Source organism: Neopelma chrysocephalum, unplaced genomic scaffold, assembly GCF_003984885.1.
Source record: "Neopelma chrysocephalum unplaced genomic scaffold, ASM398488v2 Primary Assembly neopelma1_336b, whole genome shotgun sequence".
Lineage (NCBI taxonomy): Eukaryota > Metazoa > Chordata > Aves > Passeriformes > Pipridae > Neopelma > Neopelma chrysocephalum.
This window is the reverse complement of record NW_020898000.1, coordinates 513506-530846: the sequence shown is the minus strand read 5'-3', so window position 1 is coordinate 530846 and position 17341 is coordinate 513506. Positions and strand designations below refer to the sequence as shown.

The window sequence follows — 17341 nt, the reverse complement described above, 5'->3', positions numbered from 1 at the left end:
GAGGGGAGCGGGAGTGCCCCGAGGGGAGCGGGAGTGCCCCGAGGGGAGCGGGAGTGCCCCGAGGGCAGCGGGAATGCTCTGAGGGCAGCGGGAATGCTCTGAGGGCAGCGGGAATGCCCTGAGGGCAGCAGCAGCCGAGGCCCGGGCCGTGCCCCGCGCCCCCCGGCGCCCTCTGGCGGGTCGGGCCATGGCTGCCGGGGGTGTGTGGGCGGCCCGGGGGGCGGTGGCGGAGGCGGAGGAGAGCGTGGCGGTGTGAGGGAAGGGGAGGGCAGAGCCGCGCCGGGAGGGCAGAGCCGCGCCGGGCGGGCGGGCGGGCGACACCTGGGCGGCTGCGCTGTCCTCCTCCTCCTCTCACGTAGGTTTCGACTTTCTTCCCCGCCCGGAAACTTGGTGGAGGCGCCGCGCTCGCCGCCGTCGCAGGCCGGGCTGGCGCTGGGCTCCCCGCGCCTCCTCACTGCCCTTCCCAGGGGCGAGAGAGCCCCTTCCCAGCCCCGGCGGCCGCAGGTGAGCGGGGGGGGTGCGGTGTGCGAGGGACGCGGGGGTCCCGCTGGGCTGAGGGCGGGGAGATCTCACCGGGGCTGAGGGGAGCGGGTGTCCCGCTGGGGTTGAGGGGACACGAGGGTCCCCTGAGGGGACGTGGAGGTCCCACTGGGGCTGAGGAGCGCGGGGATCCCCTCAGGGGACGTGGAGGGTTGAGGGGACACGAGGGGCCGCGGGGTCCCTGCGGGCGGTCGCGGATCAGCCGAGGGCGGCAGGTCCCGCTCGGCCCTCCCAGGAGGGTTCCGAGCCCACGTCCCTGATCGGGAGCGCAGGTGGAGGCTCAGCCCCGGGGTTTGGCTCCTCGGAGCTCGGCCCTGCCGCCCAGCAGGGCTCGGTCCTGTGCGGGACCCCTCTTGCCGGGGGTCGGAGGGAGCCTGTGGGACAAAGTGTCTTTGCCTGGAGACGGAGAGGGGCCGAGTCGGCGGGTTTGCTGGTAATTAATGCAGGAAAAATAGCCTATAAATAGAAGTTGAGATAACAGGCAAAGCCCTGCAAGGTGAGGATGGTGGACCTTTTGGAAATGCCCTTAAGGTAGGAGGTACAGGTGGTGATAAATATGAGGTAATGCTCTGGACAGGCTGAAGTTTAACCCGTGTTTAAGAGTTACCATATATGTGGAAAGATTTTTATTTGGAAGTTTTTTATGAGGGGTGTAAAGCGGGGTGAGGCCGTGCTGCTGAGAGGGTGATCCGGCTCTGGCTGTGTGCTCTTGACATCTCTGTCCTTCTGACGTGATCCTCGCTGTCCGACTGAGAAGGAGCAGGAGAGGCAGCAGCCGGCTGATGCCAGCGCAGGAGGTGGCAGGGAGAGCGGGACTGCCCCTTTCGGTGGCAGTGCAGGCTTAGTTTGCTTTAAGCTGTGCTTGAAACGGCACTTTCAATTCCTTGAGGGGTTTTGGGGTCCTATTTTACCTTGGTAAAGCAAGGAATGCAAAATGAGCGATTCCCCGTTGCTTACCGACCCGAAAAAGGGTCATATTTTCACTTCTGCTCCAGTTTTTTAGCCAAGGCAGAAGGACCAGAATATAGTCTCCGTAGAAGAAACTGTTCCAGCTCCAGTGCAGACACTAAGTGGTCGGGAAGGTCTCTGCTGAGCAGAGGATGTGTCCGAGCAGGGGCACAGCACACAAGCCTATGGAGATAATGGGCAGCCCAGGGATGTTTCTGGTTGTCCAGTGTAATCCTTTTGCCCCTGCAGGCTCCAGAGCAGCCCAAGGTTTGGGTGGTGTGGTCTGAAGAGCTGTGGCTCTCCAGCAGTGCCAGTTGTGTGCCGTGCCTTTGAGAGACGGCGCTGACGTTTGTCCTTGATGTGGGGAGGCCAGAGCTCTTCTGGCAGCTCTCCAGCACAGAGGGAGCACATTGCACACACGGCTCCTTCAAAACAAAACTTCTTTCTCTGAAGTTGCACACTCAGAGTCATCTCTCACCATTTCTCTAAGCAGATGTAGTGTGTCTGCTGCTGAAAGGCCTAAGGCAGTGGGAATATTTATTCCCTCCCCCAAAGAGATTTGCTCCCTGAACCAGATTATGAACTCAGAACAGCACCAGTGCTTGTCCAGGGAAAAACAAAGGGGTCTTATGGCTGGGGATAGAGCGGAGAAATGATAAACAGGAGGCCAACCTTTTCTGGGGTTCACCAGCTGCGCTGTAAATCTACTCACCTTCTCCGTGTGTCTGAGCTGGCAGGAGAGCTGGATGCACATGAAACTCATTGAAATAACGGGGCTACACTACAATAAACCGCATGAAATGGGGAGAAGGACCTGTGGTGTGCAGCAAAAAGGAACCTCGGCTGTTAAACAACAAGTTTCAAGTTCCTAACCAAAGGAATACTGAGGGAAGGGAGAGAGAATTAAGAAGCAAGACCCACCATATGGCCTGGGGAGAGAGAGCTGAAAAAGGTGGAGGAAACAGTTCCAGCAGGGACCAGAGCTATATGACCTCCAAAGAAACCCACAGGGTTTGGAGATACCTGATGAAACAGATTGAAGATTATTCTGGATAACTTCAGTGCTGCCTGAATTGCAGTTCCAGTACCTTCTAGAAATTGTAATTAGTTTCATAAACTAGTGCAGTACTTCCCTAAGCATGGTTAATAAAAGAACTTACACATTTGAGACTGTAGATTCTTAGACTTACACTATTTAATAAGAATAAATATAAGTGCAGAATGAAATATCTGTAGTTCATGAAGCACCCTGGCTGTATTTTGTTACTCCTCCTCCTGCATTGTCATATATTCTTTTCTGCATTAAAATAAAAAAAAAAATCCTGCTGCAACAGCTACAGTATTGGTTTCACTTTGAAAATTAAGCTGCATCATTTCATTCTGCTTGTGTGTGTCTCACCAGAGCAGCCGCAGCTGCTGCCTTACTCACAGCCCTGAGTATGTTTTGCTGGTTTAATACAAACCCCTCTTGTTTGGCTTTTCCTCCTCCTCTTGCTTTAGTGGTGCTGTTCACACAGTTGTTAGGAATTGCATTTGACAGTCCCTCATCGTTATGTTCCCTGAGTTATAGCACAGAAAATGTTGCTCTTGGCTTAGAAATTTCTTGACACCAATTGAGTTTGAAAATACAAAAATATCTGGCAGTTTTTCTGATGCCTCAGATAAGAAATTGCCTGTGAGTCAGTATCTCACAAACCATCTAAAGGGTTAGAGGGGATTTAGATGAACGAGTAGTAGGAATTACTGTGCTGGTCCAGGGAAAAGCACTCCAGGCTGGAAGGAGGGAAATGGAATAAAGTTGGAGGGATTTGGGGAGACAATCAGCAGCTTACAGGCCAAGGCTGGTTTGGATATGTAGTAATCCCCTGAGTTTAGAGGGTCTCTGTGCAAATTTTGGTTGAAGACTGTAGTGGTCCTCATTTAGAATATTCTGGAAAGGAAGTACTAGAAGGGATTATGTATTTTTAAAAAGTGTTGTTCAACTTTGCCTACTCTTTGCCTGGACCTTAAACCATGCAAGTTTTGTAAACAGCTGTAGCAGACTCTCTCTTTAAAAGCAGATTTTCTGACAGTTAAAAACGGGTTGAGATAAAACTTGACCTGCTCCTCTGAGAGTTGAAGGGACTCACCTGTGCCGTCAACGTGACGGTTGTTAAAAGTCCTCTAAATCGTGGTCAGCCCTATCTGAAAAGTTCTCACTTATCTATTAGCCCATGGCTGGGGGTTGATAAAGATGAATTCTTCTCACCTCATAAATGCTATTGCAGATCTCTAAATAGCAAATAAATAACTAAAGTGGTGCCTGCTCTGGGAAACTTCGATCTGAGGGTTTCCTCTTTTACGTGATCTCCCTTGGTAGTGAACAGAAACTGCCGCCTGATTATTTCGAGGATACGTGAAAATACAGAGAATGGGTCTTCTGGGCCTTTTTGTCCTCGGGATAAAACCCAGTTGCCGGGGAGGTTCACACCGGGGGTACTTTGCTCCTACTCGAGGGCTGAAGAGCGGCCAGAGGAAGGAATTGCTTCCCCATTCCTGCCCCCAGCGGGGCTGCGGGTGCTTCACGGGTGGCTGGGGAGGAATGTGGCTGCATTGATCTGGGAACAACTTTGCTCTGTTGTCTCAGCTCATTGAACTGGCGGGACGGCCACACCCATTTTTAAATTATTTTTAGAACTAGGGAAAATGTAATTATCAATTCATGCACCCTGCAAATATGTGCCCAATACGGTGACATAACAGTGGGGTTTAATGTTCTGTTTCTGCTTTGACAAAGCTCTAAATCAGGATAGGAATTGAAATAAAAACAACAAACCCCAAATCAAAAAATCCTGTTGCAGTTTTGTTTCCCCCAGCTGTGAGGGTTGTTTCAAGTGAACAAGATACGCCAGGAGAAATTGTCCTATGAAAAGCCATCTGAAATTCCATGTGCAGCTGTAGTCAAGCTCCTGCACCAGTAATCCAGGTGTTTTAAGCAGCAGGTTGTGTCTCAAGTCCTGTAAACCTGAGCCATAACGCTGGTCTGTATGTAATTCTTAATCCAGAGATTTTTATTTGGAGTGTTTTACTTCTGCTGTTTTGCTTCTTTACTTCACCTGTGGTGAAGGGCATTTCAGCTCCCGGTTGCAGCAGCAGCTCTGCCTGCCCAGAGGCGCTGGCAGGAGTTTGAGTTCACCTCAAACTTAGCTGCAGTTTGAGGAGACCTGCTCTAGAGAACTAACTTCTGGGTTCTTTTGTTTAAATGAAGATAACTTGTTTACTTTCTTTCCCCTTTACCTGGTGAGATGCAATGTAAAGGGGAATTACAGACTTAATTATCTCTTAATTCAACCTTTTTAAGTTAGTGGGAACAAGCTTGGGCTGGAAAGTCCGTTGCACTGGGTTTGATAAAATGCCCAATGATTCTGTGAAAGGAAGTCTGGGGTGTTGTGTGAGCAGGGTGATGTGTCCTGCTGTCACCCTGCTGTCACCCTGCTGTCACCCATGGCATCAGGCACAGGCTGGAGCTGTTGAGAAAGAGAGCCAGGCCAGGGGAATGTAATGGTCTGGTTGTATCCTGTGGAGCTGAGATTCCAAGTGCCTGTTGATATAAAGGGATGCTGCTACAGACTGTGCCAAACTTTAACTTTAAACAGAACACCATTAAAAAAGCAGTTCTACTGTAGCTGAGACTTGGACAGGGTAATAAGGGGTTCTGTTCTCTTTATCTCCTGTTGATAGGAAATATTTCATCCCCAGGTGCAGAACTGCTTTCATGCTGCTGGATTGCTTGTGGTAAAGTTTTGTAGAAAACAGTGTTGCAGAAGTGTTGTTTATTTGTGTTTTAGCTAGCCTAGAAAATGAGTTATTTCATGCTGAAGGTTGAGAGTAGCCAAGATTAGTTGCTTTAAACTGAAATTAATTTTTTCTAATTTCAAAGTAACACTTGATAGAGTGATAAAGATTAAAGCTTTGCAGGAGTTTCTCACAAGGCAGGCAAGGCTTAGAGCTATAGAAATACTTTATGTCTACCAAAAGCAAGAGTCTCTCTCCCACCTCCTCCCTTCTCACGTTACTTTTAAATATCTCTGACCACCTCGGTGAGGGGCTTCAAACAATGACTTCTAGAAGCATACAGTTATGGACTGCACAGTCTGCTCCTTCCCCTGTGCCCTTCAGAGGGTCTGTGAGAGAGAGCACCTGCTTTTCCCTGCCCTGTGCCCCAAACCGAGGTCCCAAAGGGACAGCCACGGGCGGACTTGCAGGGGGGATGTGTCAGGGCGGGCTGGCTGGGAGGGTTTGGACCAAGGCAGGACTGAATGTTACACACTTCTGTCAGCTTCTGTAAGCTATGGTGCTGTTTGCTCTCTGTGAACAAGGAATTTATGGGTAGACACACAGACAACGTGATAAGAGCATCTGATACTCAAATATATATTAGACACATGATCTTTACCTCCTGTCCCCAAAAGCAAACCCAGCTCTTTGGAAAGTAAATGTACCACCAGACACTCAGATGAACCTAAATCTTAACATCACATCTCCTAATCCCTCTTTGTTTGGGTTTGGGCTTTTTGCTTTAGTTGCGGGAGAAGCTTTTGTTATTAATTACTGATTGGGTCCATAAATAATAGCACTGTAATCCTTCTTGCTCTGTAGAAAGCTTCTCCCACAAACATCAAAGTGATTTTTAGGTATGGAATAACAGATAGCTGCCAAATTCAAAATGCAGGTGAGGGTGGAGGTAGGAGTATTTAATTTCCTAGAGAGAAATTATTAAAGAGACAATAAAAAAAATAAAGAAAATCCACAAAAGTTGCCAGTGGTAAAACTTCCATAGGAGTCTTTGGGCCAAATTCTGTGAAGATGTAAATTGATTTAAGTGGCTGGTCTGACAGAAGAATTCCTGTGAGCACAAAAGGAGCAACTTGCATGTTTGTGTGGAACACAGGGTGTGGAAGGATGGTGGATATGGTGGAAGCATCTTGCAAGGGTGAGAAGCAGGAAGACAAATCAATAAAACAGCTTTTTCTGCAGCAATGTCTTCTATTTGATGGCATTTAGTTTATCTGTTTTTCAGAGCCATATGTTAAAACAGTTTCTCTTTGATCCCTTGGAAGAAAAGGGGAGGTGGAAAGCATTTTGTACCACTACTTAATTCCTTAAGAAGAAGGGAGGAGAGAGGAAATTTATTGGCTCTTGTTACCCAGCTAATATTAACTGACCGGTGACAGCAGAATGTCCTGCTCTGTAGAAAGAACTGGGATTCCTTGTTGAAATCACATCTGTGTAGCTCTGCTCCTTTAGCATTTAGGGTCCCTGTGAGACAGTCCCTGTTCTGTGGAATCAATAACTGAGCTGAGAAGCAAATTATGTGAACATATGGTAGAGAGAAATAAACCGTAAGTACCAGCTTCTCAAGTTTTCATGTCAGCTTTTCATTCTGCTAAAATTAAAAATGCTTGCAATATAAAGTGTTCATTGCTAGTGAGACTTGAAATTTGAAAATTACAAACCTAAGACATCTTTTCTTCCGTTGAACTTTCAAGTATAACAACAAAACAGTTTTCTTTTTTAAAAAAGTAAATCTACCTTGAAGTGAGTTATGTCAAAAATGGAAATCTATGTATCCTGCTGGAGAGCTGATGCTGGAGAAAACTCCTTGGGATAGTCTTGCTCTACTCAACCAAACCTTTTAGCACATCTCTTGGGATAGGATTTCCTGGAGTAATAAGTCTTTTCTAGTCTAACAGGATAACAATTCTGATTATAACTAGTGAAAATACAATTGGTTTTCTGTTTTCTTTTTGAGAAAACAAGTACTGCCCAGAGATTCAAGCGGATCAAATACCAAATTGTTTAAAAAGCATAGAAACCCCAGAGGGCTGGAATACAACTTGTTTTCACATTTATGGTTAAAGAATGGGCATAAATGACAGGGACAGTGGAAATTTTAAAATGTCAATCTTTCTGTTGATTACAGTGAAGCAGCTTTGATGAAGAGTTTCTCAGCTGAAGTGTTCACACACATGCTGAGGGAGGTGGCTTATTAGAAACCCTGTGGCTTGAAGGCAAAGTCAGGTAGTGAAAGGGTTGCTTCTTATTTAGCTGTATAAATTCACCATTTACATGAGATTAGACTTCATGAGATTCAGTGGCCTGATCTTCAGTGACATCAGAAAATAATAAAAGTGGCATTCTGTGAAACACAAAACTTCTTAACTGAGTGAAAACTGTTTAAAGAAAGTTTAGCGAGAGTTCTGCCACTTTTTCTCGAGGTTTATTGCTGCAGGTTTGGGTTTGCTCCATTCAAATCTCCCTTGAACTCGCTTTGATGTGAGGAGGTGGGTTTGGGTCAGTGCCCTGCTGCTGTGTGCCCTCAGTCCTCTTAATCCAGAATGTGCTGGCTTTGTTTTGTCCAGCCCCAAAAAATTAATTAATTGTTTAGCCTTTAGTTGGAATGTTGCATTTCCAGTCTCCCAGGGAAATGTTGTTATAAATATAATAATGGCATAATTATTGCAGTGAACCATTGCACAGCAGCAGACGTGGGGCACACACCTGCAGCTCTTATTGAGCTTTTCAATAGCACAATCCAGAGAAACACATCAGTGATAACCCACAGCTGCACAAAAGCATAAACCAGTTGTGTTTCTGAAATACTTTCCATGGTACAGCTAGTTCTGTAATATTGAGAACCATTTCTTTGAGAGGTTATTATTTTTTAATTATTTTTGAACTGAAACAGTTGGAGACATTCCTCTAGTCATCATATCTGTTAGGAGGCATTTTACACTCCGTTCTGTCCTCCCTGCAGACTGGCTGCATGGTTCTGTGTTTTGCAATATGTGCTCTGGCTTACTCACCATAGTTGTGGTTTTATAAATCAGTTAGTTAACAGAAACAGTCTTGATTTTTCTTCTTTTGGTTGGGGTTGGTTTTTGTGTTTTGAGCTGGTTGGTTGTTTTTCCCAGGAGCTTTCTATGTGATCTTAGATAGGTCCCTTGAGATCCTATTCAGAGTCATAACTAAAGTGTTAAATTCCCATGAGTTGGTGCCTCTATAGGCCTGATTTTTACCCTCTGGTGATGTAATTTATCAGTCTTTAAATGGGAATAGCAGCAATGTTAAACCTCAGGAGGATGTCATGAAGGTAAACAAATTCCTGACCCAAAGGGACTTGGATCAGATAGGTCTGGACTGAACGGGGCCATAATTTGTGTTCCTCACTAAGGGGGGCAGAGTGAAATGCCTTAAAAACAAGGAGCCAGAGCTGTGTTTGGAAATGCTGAGGCTTCAGATGCTCAGTTTGGCAGCGGGAATGTTGCTCCTGGGACAACCAGGTGCCACAGCCACAGTCCTGCCCAGTTACCGAGCGCCAGGGCGGGCACAGGGATGGAAAGAGTTCTTAGATAATTGTGCTTTTTTTTTTTTTTTAAAGCTGCAAAGTGAGTCATGGGTTCTATTTGCAAGTCTGGGGTGCTGAGCAGAGTGTGTCCCTCAGGAATGGCTCACTGCTCTGTGGTTCTTGGCGCTGTCCCTGCCGGAGCTATTCCCAGGGATGTACATGTGCACAGGGGGTGTTATCTGAGGCTCTGTGCCCTGGCACAGTTCAAACAAGAATAGGCAATGTGCTAATATTGTCAGGAATAGTCTTGCTTTGGCAGGAATATAGATTAGACTGCCCGATAAGTCTTCTTAAAAAAAAAAATCTGTTCTTTGAGTCAGTGTTACAGTACAAGAAATCCTACTTTAAAAAAGAGAAAGCCAACACTGATTTTCTAATTTTGTTTTTGATACAGTAAAGATAAAGGTGATCCCAAAGCAATCCTTTCTCTAACCCACATGGGGTAAGAAATGAGGAAATATAAAGAGATATCTGCTGGTTTATTTTCTTCAGTTCTTCGTTATGTGTAGGAATGGGGTGTGTTACTCTGAATAATTCAAGCTCCAGAGGCATTTCTCGTGTTATACTCTTAGAACAGCACAGCCCATTGGAGCAGCAGCACATGCACATGTCAGGCTTTAGCAGTTCCATGGACTCAATAAGTGGTAATGTGGGACCAAGCCAGATCCTGATGTTGATTCCCTCATTCTGTGCGTTATGTGAGGTGCAGGGAGAGACCCCAGTACTGTGGAGAAAGGCAGGAGCAGGGAAGGTGCCACCCACGGTGGCATTGTTGGGGGGAATGGGATAACAAGAAGACCAACACAAGAACGGAGGGGGTTGTTTGGATTGATCTGATCTGACTTTCAGAGGTTGGAACGAGTGACTGAAGTGATGGTAACTGTAAAAGGCTGAGTTTGTATCAAGCCTCCTCTCCAAAGCTGGACTACTGGGGACTTCAGATTGCCTTAAAACTGGCTTGTTGGAGCTGAGGGGACTGTGTGGAGACAGGGCATGTTCCAGAGCCCTCAGAGGTCTGTGCTGAATGAGGGGTGAGCAATTCTTCTCTCCCAGCACATCTGCTCTGTGCCTGACTCACTGAGCAGCAGGAGGCTTGTTGGAGCCTGCTGCCCTCCTGCTCTCTGCCTCCTACCCTGCCCAAGGCTCTGGGCTGCCTTTCAGCTCTGAGGTGTCAGCCTTGGGTTCCCCAGCTCTGCAGGACTGTTTTCCTTATGGGAAAGACAGTGGAATAAATGTAAAATTCAGCCCAGCACTTTAAATGAAATCTTCACCCCTTGCTTTCAAGGATCTAGAGGTGAGACAGCAGATCAGCTTAGAGTTCCAGGGAAGATAAAAGCAGCAAGATTGTGGTGATACTTTTATCTTCCAGGAGGTTTGAAATTACTCATAAATGGGTTTCATCTTTTATAACCTTTAAACACAGAGAGGAGATAATGAATTTGGTAAATAATCTGAAAAACCCCCATATAAAAGTAGTTTATCAGCAAAATTACCATGGGGTTTGTTTTTGCTGAGAAAGTAGATTTGTTTAATAACCTGCCAAAGTTTTATGCAAATAGTACAACCCGGAGCACAAGTGTTTCGTATTGGAAGGTGTTTGCCTTGGAAGGCTGGTGTTCATTAACTGCTGGTGCTGAGCTGATTGATTAGAACTGGGAGGTGACTTCGGGTGATGGGCTGATGTTGAAATGTTTCTTTTTCACTTGTGAGATAACTCCAGCTGATGATTTCTTACAAAGCAAGTGGCAGGGGTGCCTGTTTCAGGAAAAGCACCAAGGAACAGGATTTTTCCGGGAGAGCAGGACATGGATACATGTGCTTTGATTGGCTCGTGTGCTGTCTGTGAGCTGTGTCTTCTCTGGGCAGCACCGAGTGAGCCCTGCAGCAGTGAGGGAGTAAAGGCAAACAGGAGTTAGGGATGTTCTCCAGCCTGAGCTCCTCAAGAGGAAGGTGCTTCCCAGCCCTGCAGCAGCAGGAGAGAGGAGCAAACAACTCCTGCCCTGTACCCACCTGGAACCGTGACAGGAACCTTTGAATGTTTTGAAGTGAACAAGGGGAAAAGTTCTCCTGTGAAATGGCTTCATTCTGTTGGTGATACGTTATCCCTTTAATTAAAGAGCTGGCAATTAATTGGAGTGATGGATGGTTTTTACTAGAAGCCCATGACTAATTTTTTCTTGCCATCCTGGCTCTCTTATTGTTCTGTCTCCCCTCCTCCCCAGGTGCTGCTGTGCCAGCCATGGCCTCCAGGCACTGGTACAGACCAGTGTTCACTCTTGCTTGGCTTTTACCTGTTCCAGAGAAAGCAATTGTTTGCAGATATTTTCCACCTTGCCTTTCAGAAATTTTCCATTTCCTCACAGTTTTGCAATTTTTTGTTGTTGTTTTAAAAGAGCCTGGGATTTTTTATGTAAACTTAAAAGAAACCACCCAACCCCAAACTCTTCAAAACACCTCAGCACCACAAAACCCCCCACTGTGTCACACAGAGTGTTTGCTTCATTTAGTACCACATTTCCTACTTCATTAAAATAACTGCCAGGTTCAAAAAGCCCTCCCTGCAGTCATGTCTGTGCTGTAGAGTAACCTGCTAGCAAACTCAAGGGAATTTGAAATGAATTACAACAGGCAACATTCAAAATGGATGTGACTGAAGATATTTCTATTAAAATCAAAGCAACAGCTACAAAGGTCTCAGTTTACCCCTACTCTCTCTCCCTGACTGAGAGCTTAAACCTTTCTGTGATGTTACAACACTGATGTGGGCAATTCTTTACATTTTTTCCACTTAGGAAGCTTTAGTCTTTTTATAGGAAATTTGTTTCCATGGCTTAGGCATGGATGAGTGGGGAACAATGCATTGTTTGTTAAAACAAATTTTTTTTAAGGGAGTGGGCTTAAAAGGAAGGAAATGTGATTTAGATTTAAGTTTCTTTTGAAATTTCTTCCTCTTCTTTTACATCATTCCCCCCAAAAAAAAAAACCAAAACAAAAATCCAAACAACTGGAAGTCTCCAAATGGCTTTTTCGATGTACATGTCTTCAAAATATTTGGTATAATGTGGAAAGCAAGGGAAAAATTGTCAGTTTAAAAATTACTGTCTTGGTTATCCTTGCCTCCCCTCCCTGGGTTGTTCTCCCTGGAGAACACACAGGCTTTGTCTCAGCTGTCCCAGCCCATGTGTTGGGCAGGGTTTGTCTGGCCTGTGTCGTGGTGTGTATGGAAAGGAACTCAAGCTTCAGTTTACCCACGTGCTCAAACCTTTTGCTGAACGAGGGCCTTGGTTCTCTGATCCCTGGGTTGTTCATCCACGGGGGTGTTCTGGAAGGAAGAGCCTCAGGAGGGTGAGTGGGGGTGAAGGTTCCAGGGGGAGGAAGCTTAAGGCAGGCATTCAGTTTAATTTTTAATTGGCTCTCTCCAGAGGGCAGTTGGCTGGAAATGTCTCTCTCTCCCTCTCCCCAGAGGTCCTGCGGCAGAGCTGCTGCATGAGCAGCGTCCCCAGTGAGGGAGTGCCTGATGCTGGCTGTCATGGCTGATCCTGCCCTGGAAGAACACGTGTCCCAGGTGCCTGAGCTGTGCTCCGAGTGTGGCCAGTCCCACCTGATGCTGGACAATCACCTCTACAACTTCCAGGACGAGGTGGACGATGAGCTCATCTGCCACATCTGCCTGCAGCCCCTGCTGCAGCCCATGGACACCCCCTGCGGGCACACCTACTGCTTCAGGTGCCTCGAGAACTTCATGCAGGAGTACAGCTTCTGCCCCATGGACAGGAAGAAGCTCTCCTTCCAGCAGTGCCACAAGTCCAGCCTGCTGGTCCGGAACCTGCTGGATAAGCTGATTGTGCTGTGTCCCTTCAAGGCCGAGTGCCAGCAGACCATGCAGCGCTGTGAGCTGGAGGCTCATCTGCACAACAGGTGCTGTCCCCTTCCGTCCTTGTGTCACACCAGGGCTGTCGTGCTGCTCGGCAGACACATCCACTCAGAGCAGCTCCTAAACTGGGGCAAGGTGGGACACCAGAGATGACAGAGGGTGAGGCTGCAGAGGTGGGTGTGTGCAGACAGGGTAATTGTGTGTGTGTGTGTTGGGAGCCCAGCTCACACGTGCTCCTGAGGCCAAGAGTGAGCTGCTCACCTGCAGCTCCTCTGCAGACACTAAGCCTACCAAAAATTATGTTTGTATATCCCGATCTGGGGCACTCAACTCTGAAACGATTACAAACGTGCTTATTCTTGTTTCACTTGCACAGAGAAGATAGACAGGCACAGAGGCAGCCCTCTGAAAGCCAGGGACCCTGCAGTGTTGCCAGTTTAATTGGTCCAATTAAGATGTGCAATACATAAGTCTTTGATTCAAATAATGCAGGTCCCTCCAACCTGCACATTACACAGTGTCTGAATCACCTACTTATAATTCCATTATCTTCTTATTCTTTTTCCAAGAAAGAGAAGAAAATGAAAATTACTTTTCATTTCTGTTTCTGTCCTTCTTGTGCAGAGGAAGGGAGACGTTTTGTGTTTCAGTGCTTCCACTGCTGGTTGAGCTGCTGGCAGGCAGAATGATGTTGCTTTAAAAGAAGTGCAGGTGACAAAGCTGTTGCTGTGGCACTTGAACCCTTGTTCTTGCCTGGTTAATGATTGCAGGACAGGGAGCTAAGTACAAGCCCTGTGCAGGTGGAAGCAGCCCTTCCTTGGCACTGTGTGTTCTGTCAGTGGGCAGTGAGAAATGCCAGGGGCTGTTTCCTTCAGCTGTGTTGGAGCTTTTAGTGGCAGTGGCGTATTTAAAAAATCAGCCAAGCAACATGCAGGGAACAGTTACACTGGGGATACCTCTGCAGTCCCTGGTGGTTCTTGTTCGTCTTTGGTCCCCGTGAGCTGAGAGCTTGTGTTAGAGCAGGGGAAGTGCTGGAAGGTGCTTGTGTGCCCCTTTCCCTGGAGCAGTTGGAGTTTACAATCTCCTTTTTCTCGAAGTAGCCCTTTGTCCTGGTTGGTTGTAACCAGGCCGAGTGCTCAGACTGCAGGGCTGGGGCCATGGCTCACACCAGGGCTGGGCCTTCCTCTGCTCTGTAAATCTGCCCTGCTATCAGTAAACTCCTGTCACTCCTTAATCCCTCTGGCACAAGAGTGAGGAGGGAGGGAGGCACCCTCAAATGTTTAGAGAGCTGTCTGAAAACTGTATCATTCTCTTATACACTTCATAGTTGTTTGTATCTCCCTTGAGGGGTGTATTCTAGGAAGTGAAACTGTTTCACCTGGGCTGTGGCTGTAGTCACACTGAAAAATGGGGAGGAAAGAAACGGGTTAAAAACTCACCCTGGGATTTGGGTGTTCCTGTTTTTCAGTTTTAAGTGAGATTAACTGATAGCAGAAGATTTAAGGAAATAAGAAGCATCTAAAACCCTATTTTCTGAGGGGATTTCTTTGCCATTTGCAAAATGAATTTGTTTCTTGTCATCTAAAGAATGCACAAGTGGATCAATCAGCTCCTGTCGTTAAATTTCAGGGTCATCTTACTGCTTGGAGAATAAATGAGTAGGAATAAACCAGAGGAAGTAATACTGGGGTGAGACTTGTTTAGCCAGAATGTAAATAGTCAAGTTTAATTTGAAAAGTGAGTGGTAAACACCCAATACTACTCATGTCTCTGAAAGTGATGATTTTGCATTCACCACCCTCCTCACCTGTCACCTTCTGTATAAGGACTCACGATAAAAGAGCTTGTTCTTCCTCACCCCTTGTGCTGAGAGAGGCTGGTTGTGGTGTATCTGAGCACAGGGAACGTTTTGGATGGAGAATTACTTCTGAGGCCTCTGTGTGGGGAGCACCCAGTGGGATCAGGAACTGTAAATTGCTCTCACTGAGGCAGAGGCATCAACTGCATGGACTGGAGGAGGCTGGAGCTGGAGTGTGTCTGAGGGGCAGGGCTCGTTCCACAAAACAAAATGCACAAACCTCCCTTGCTGCTCTTGTGTGCTAAAAACAAAGCCTAATTCAAGGCCCAGCTTGAAACTTGAGCCACCTTCTTTGCATAAAGATACAGTTCATAGTCGTCTCTAACGTCAGAGCTGAGTATTTGCTTGTATTTTAAGTATTGTTCTCTTCGTGGAGTGTTTGCCAGGTAAATATTTAGCAAGGGAGTTCTCCTTCTTAAAATAATTTGCTTAATAATTCTGAAAGTAGTGAAACAGCAAGCCTGCTCTTAAGCTGATATTAGTACAGGTGGAAGCTGAAGGTCAAACGAGAATAAGTTTTAGCATCTGTGCTACCAGCATTGCAGCTGCTGAGAGCTGGAACACACATTTGTCAGCCAGAGCTTGCATGTACCAGGTCACCCAGGCAGGGACAGTGCTGACAGACCCTGACAATCTCTCTCCAGGTGTCCTGGGTTCAAGAAATACAAATCTGAACTACAGAGGAAAAAGAATCCCATTTCCAAAGGGAAGGAAGATCCTCCCACCAAGGGGGAGACAAACACACCCAAGGATGCAGAGGTACCAAGTGGAGGCTCATCACTTGTGGCAGAAAGCTCTGGAGCTGCTGTGGTGTCACTGGGGACTGCTGAGCCTGGGCTGGTTAATCCAGCTTTTGAGGAGACTGAAGAAGGTGAGAGTTTGATACACAAGTGTAATTATGTATTTATCTTTTATAATTATAAAAATGAGGTAATTATCTCAGACAGTTCAGTTTCTAAAGTGTCCCCAACACTCTCAGACATCCTCAGTGCTATTCAGCCATTAGCAGCCATCAGAGTAATCTCTTTGCTCAGGTTGTCCTTGAGCAGAAGGGAAATGTGTTCATGTGCATCAGGGGTGGCAGGGTCTGCTCACAAGCACAGAACTGAGCAAAACAATTTGGAGAACCTCTGTTAGACAGCAGCGAGTATTTGCAGAATTCTTTGCAGAAACAAAGGCAGTCCCTGTCCATGTGAACGTGGAGCCAAATAATTAGTAACTAGGAACTGTTCCAGGTTCTTTTTAATCTCGTTAGGAAAATTAAATATACAGTTTCCTGTATATTCCTGGTCAGTCCCTCCCTAATGGTGTGCCGTGAGAGTGTTTTTACAGCATAAGTTAGGGTTTGGATTAATAGTCAGTTCTGAAAGCCTTGCAGATAAAATAACCATCTCCACTTCAGTGTAGCCCCGCTTGTCTCAAGCCCTGTTAGGAGGCAGCAGCGTGGAAATCCCTGTGCCTCGTTTCAAAGTTAGTCTCAGCTTCTGAGTGAGCTGGAGCTGACAAACTGCTGTGCCTGGGACAGAGGTAACACACAGGTCAGTTCAATTCTCTCTTGGCTTCTCCTCAAGTGCACTTGGAGCAGGTTTGGTGACAAGTGCCCCTCACCCTGCCAAGCAGCACTCTGGGCCATGTCAGTGCTGGGCTGCCTGAACGGCCCAGTGCTGGGACAGTCAATAGGACCTGCTAACAACTACTCTCATCTTCAAAGTGAGGCATTGCTTCATCCTCAGGATGCTGGGAAATAGCCAAACATGACTCCTGTTTTACAGGGGGGCTGGGAAAAGAGGAGCAGAGGAAATTAGAGGAAGGAAGTTGCAGTGAGGTGCCTGTGGTAAAGTCACTGCAGCAGCAGAGCAGTAATTACTGGGTAGTCCCCTTCTCTAATGGGCATCATGGAAATAGGAATTTGCTATGTGTGTGCTTATGGCAGGCCAACTGTCACAGGAGGAAAATGCACCTCTAAAGAGTAGCCAAAACATACTGAATGCCCTTTAATAGAACTCAAGCCATAATAATAAAGAGTTTGAATTCAACATAAGCTAGGAGAAAATGGGAAGCATTCTGGAGGAACTGTAAAGAAACAGAGGGTTTTTAAGCCTTTCATCTGACCTTTTGTCTCCTGATAGCTGCTTTCCCTCCAGGCTTTGAACACAGCCTGCCAGGGGTATGAATCTTGTGGTGCTACGAGAAGGAAAATTCTATGAATATGTTGTTTTTTCTCTTCACTTTCCTCGAGCAGACCTCCCTCACAGAACGAGTCTTGTGGCTGAAACCACCACCATTGAAATCCACCGAGAAGACCCGGAGGAGGAGCTGGGCATGAGGATTGTGGGGGGTAAAGACACCCCACTGGGGAACATTGTTGTTCAGGAAGTGCTGCGGGACTCTGTGATTGCTGCAGATGGGAGAATAGCACCTGGGGACCATATTCTGGAGGTAGGAAAAACCCCACTGGTAGTGCCATTGCTACTCCTGACTTGACATGAGGGCTGGGGGAGGGGAGCTGCCCAGATAAACTGGGAAATCTCCACAGCTGAGGGTTTTAAAGCACTGATCAGACCTGTGTGTCAGCAACGCTGTGTATCTGCTGGGGCTGAGGAGCAGACTTTTGGGGCTCCTTACAGGCACACTCATATTTCCCTTGCATATTGGATGGTCTAAATTTAGACCATTTTGGATAAAGTGGAAGGTTTCTATCTGGTAATTTTCACACAGTTAGCCCCATTTCTCT

General features: G+C 46.7%; 1 protein-coding gene and 1 long non-coding RNA gene across 4 annotated transcripts in view; one reads left to right on the top strand and one right to left on the bottom strand.

Annotated features, from left to right (window-relative positions):
- LOC113978508 overlaps positions 1–430 on the bottom strand; it is a 35858-nt gene extending 35428 nt beyond the window's left edge. For both annotated transcript variants that reach the window (XR_003537601.1, XR_003537602.1), the window contains exon 1: positions 322–430. This is a non-coding gene — a long non-coding RNA (uncharacterized LOC113978508). The remainder of the gene's footprint in view (positions 1–321) is intronic.
- LOC113978506 (ligand of Numb protein X 2-like) overlaps positions 319–17341 on the top strand; it is a 29609-nt gene continuing 12586 nt past the window's right edge. The window contains exons 1-4 of one of the 2 annotated variants that reach the window (XM_027705491.1): positions 319–504; positions 12339–12793; positions 15252–15478; positions 16850–17046. In XM_027705491.1, the coding sequence (XP_027561292.1) occupies positions 12393–12793; positions 15252–15478; positions 16850–17046 (825 nt within the window). In that variant the 5' untranslated portion in view covers positions 319–504; positions 12339–12392. Of the gene's footprint in view, positions 505–12296; positions 12794–15251; positions 15479–16849; positions 17047–17341 lie in introns of those variants that run through there. The other variant, XM_027705492.1, reaches the window with a different exon arrangement.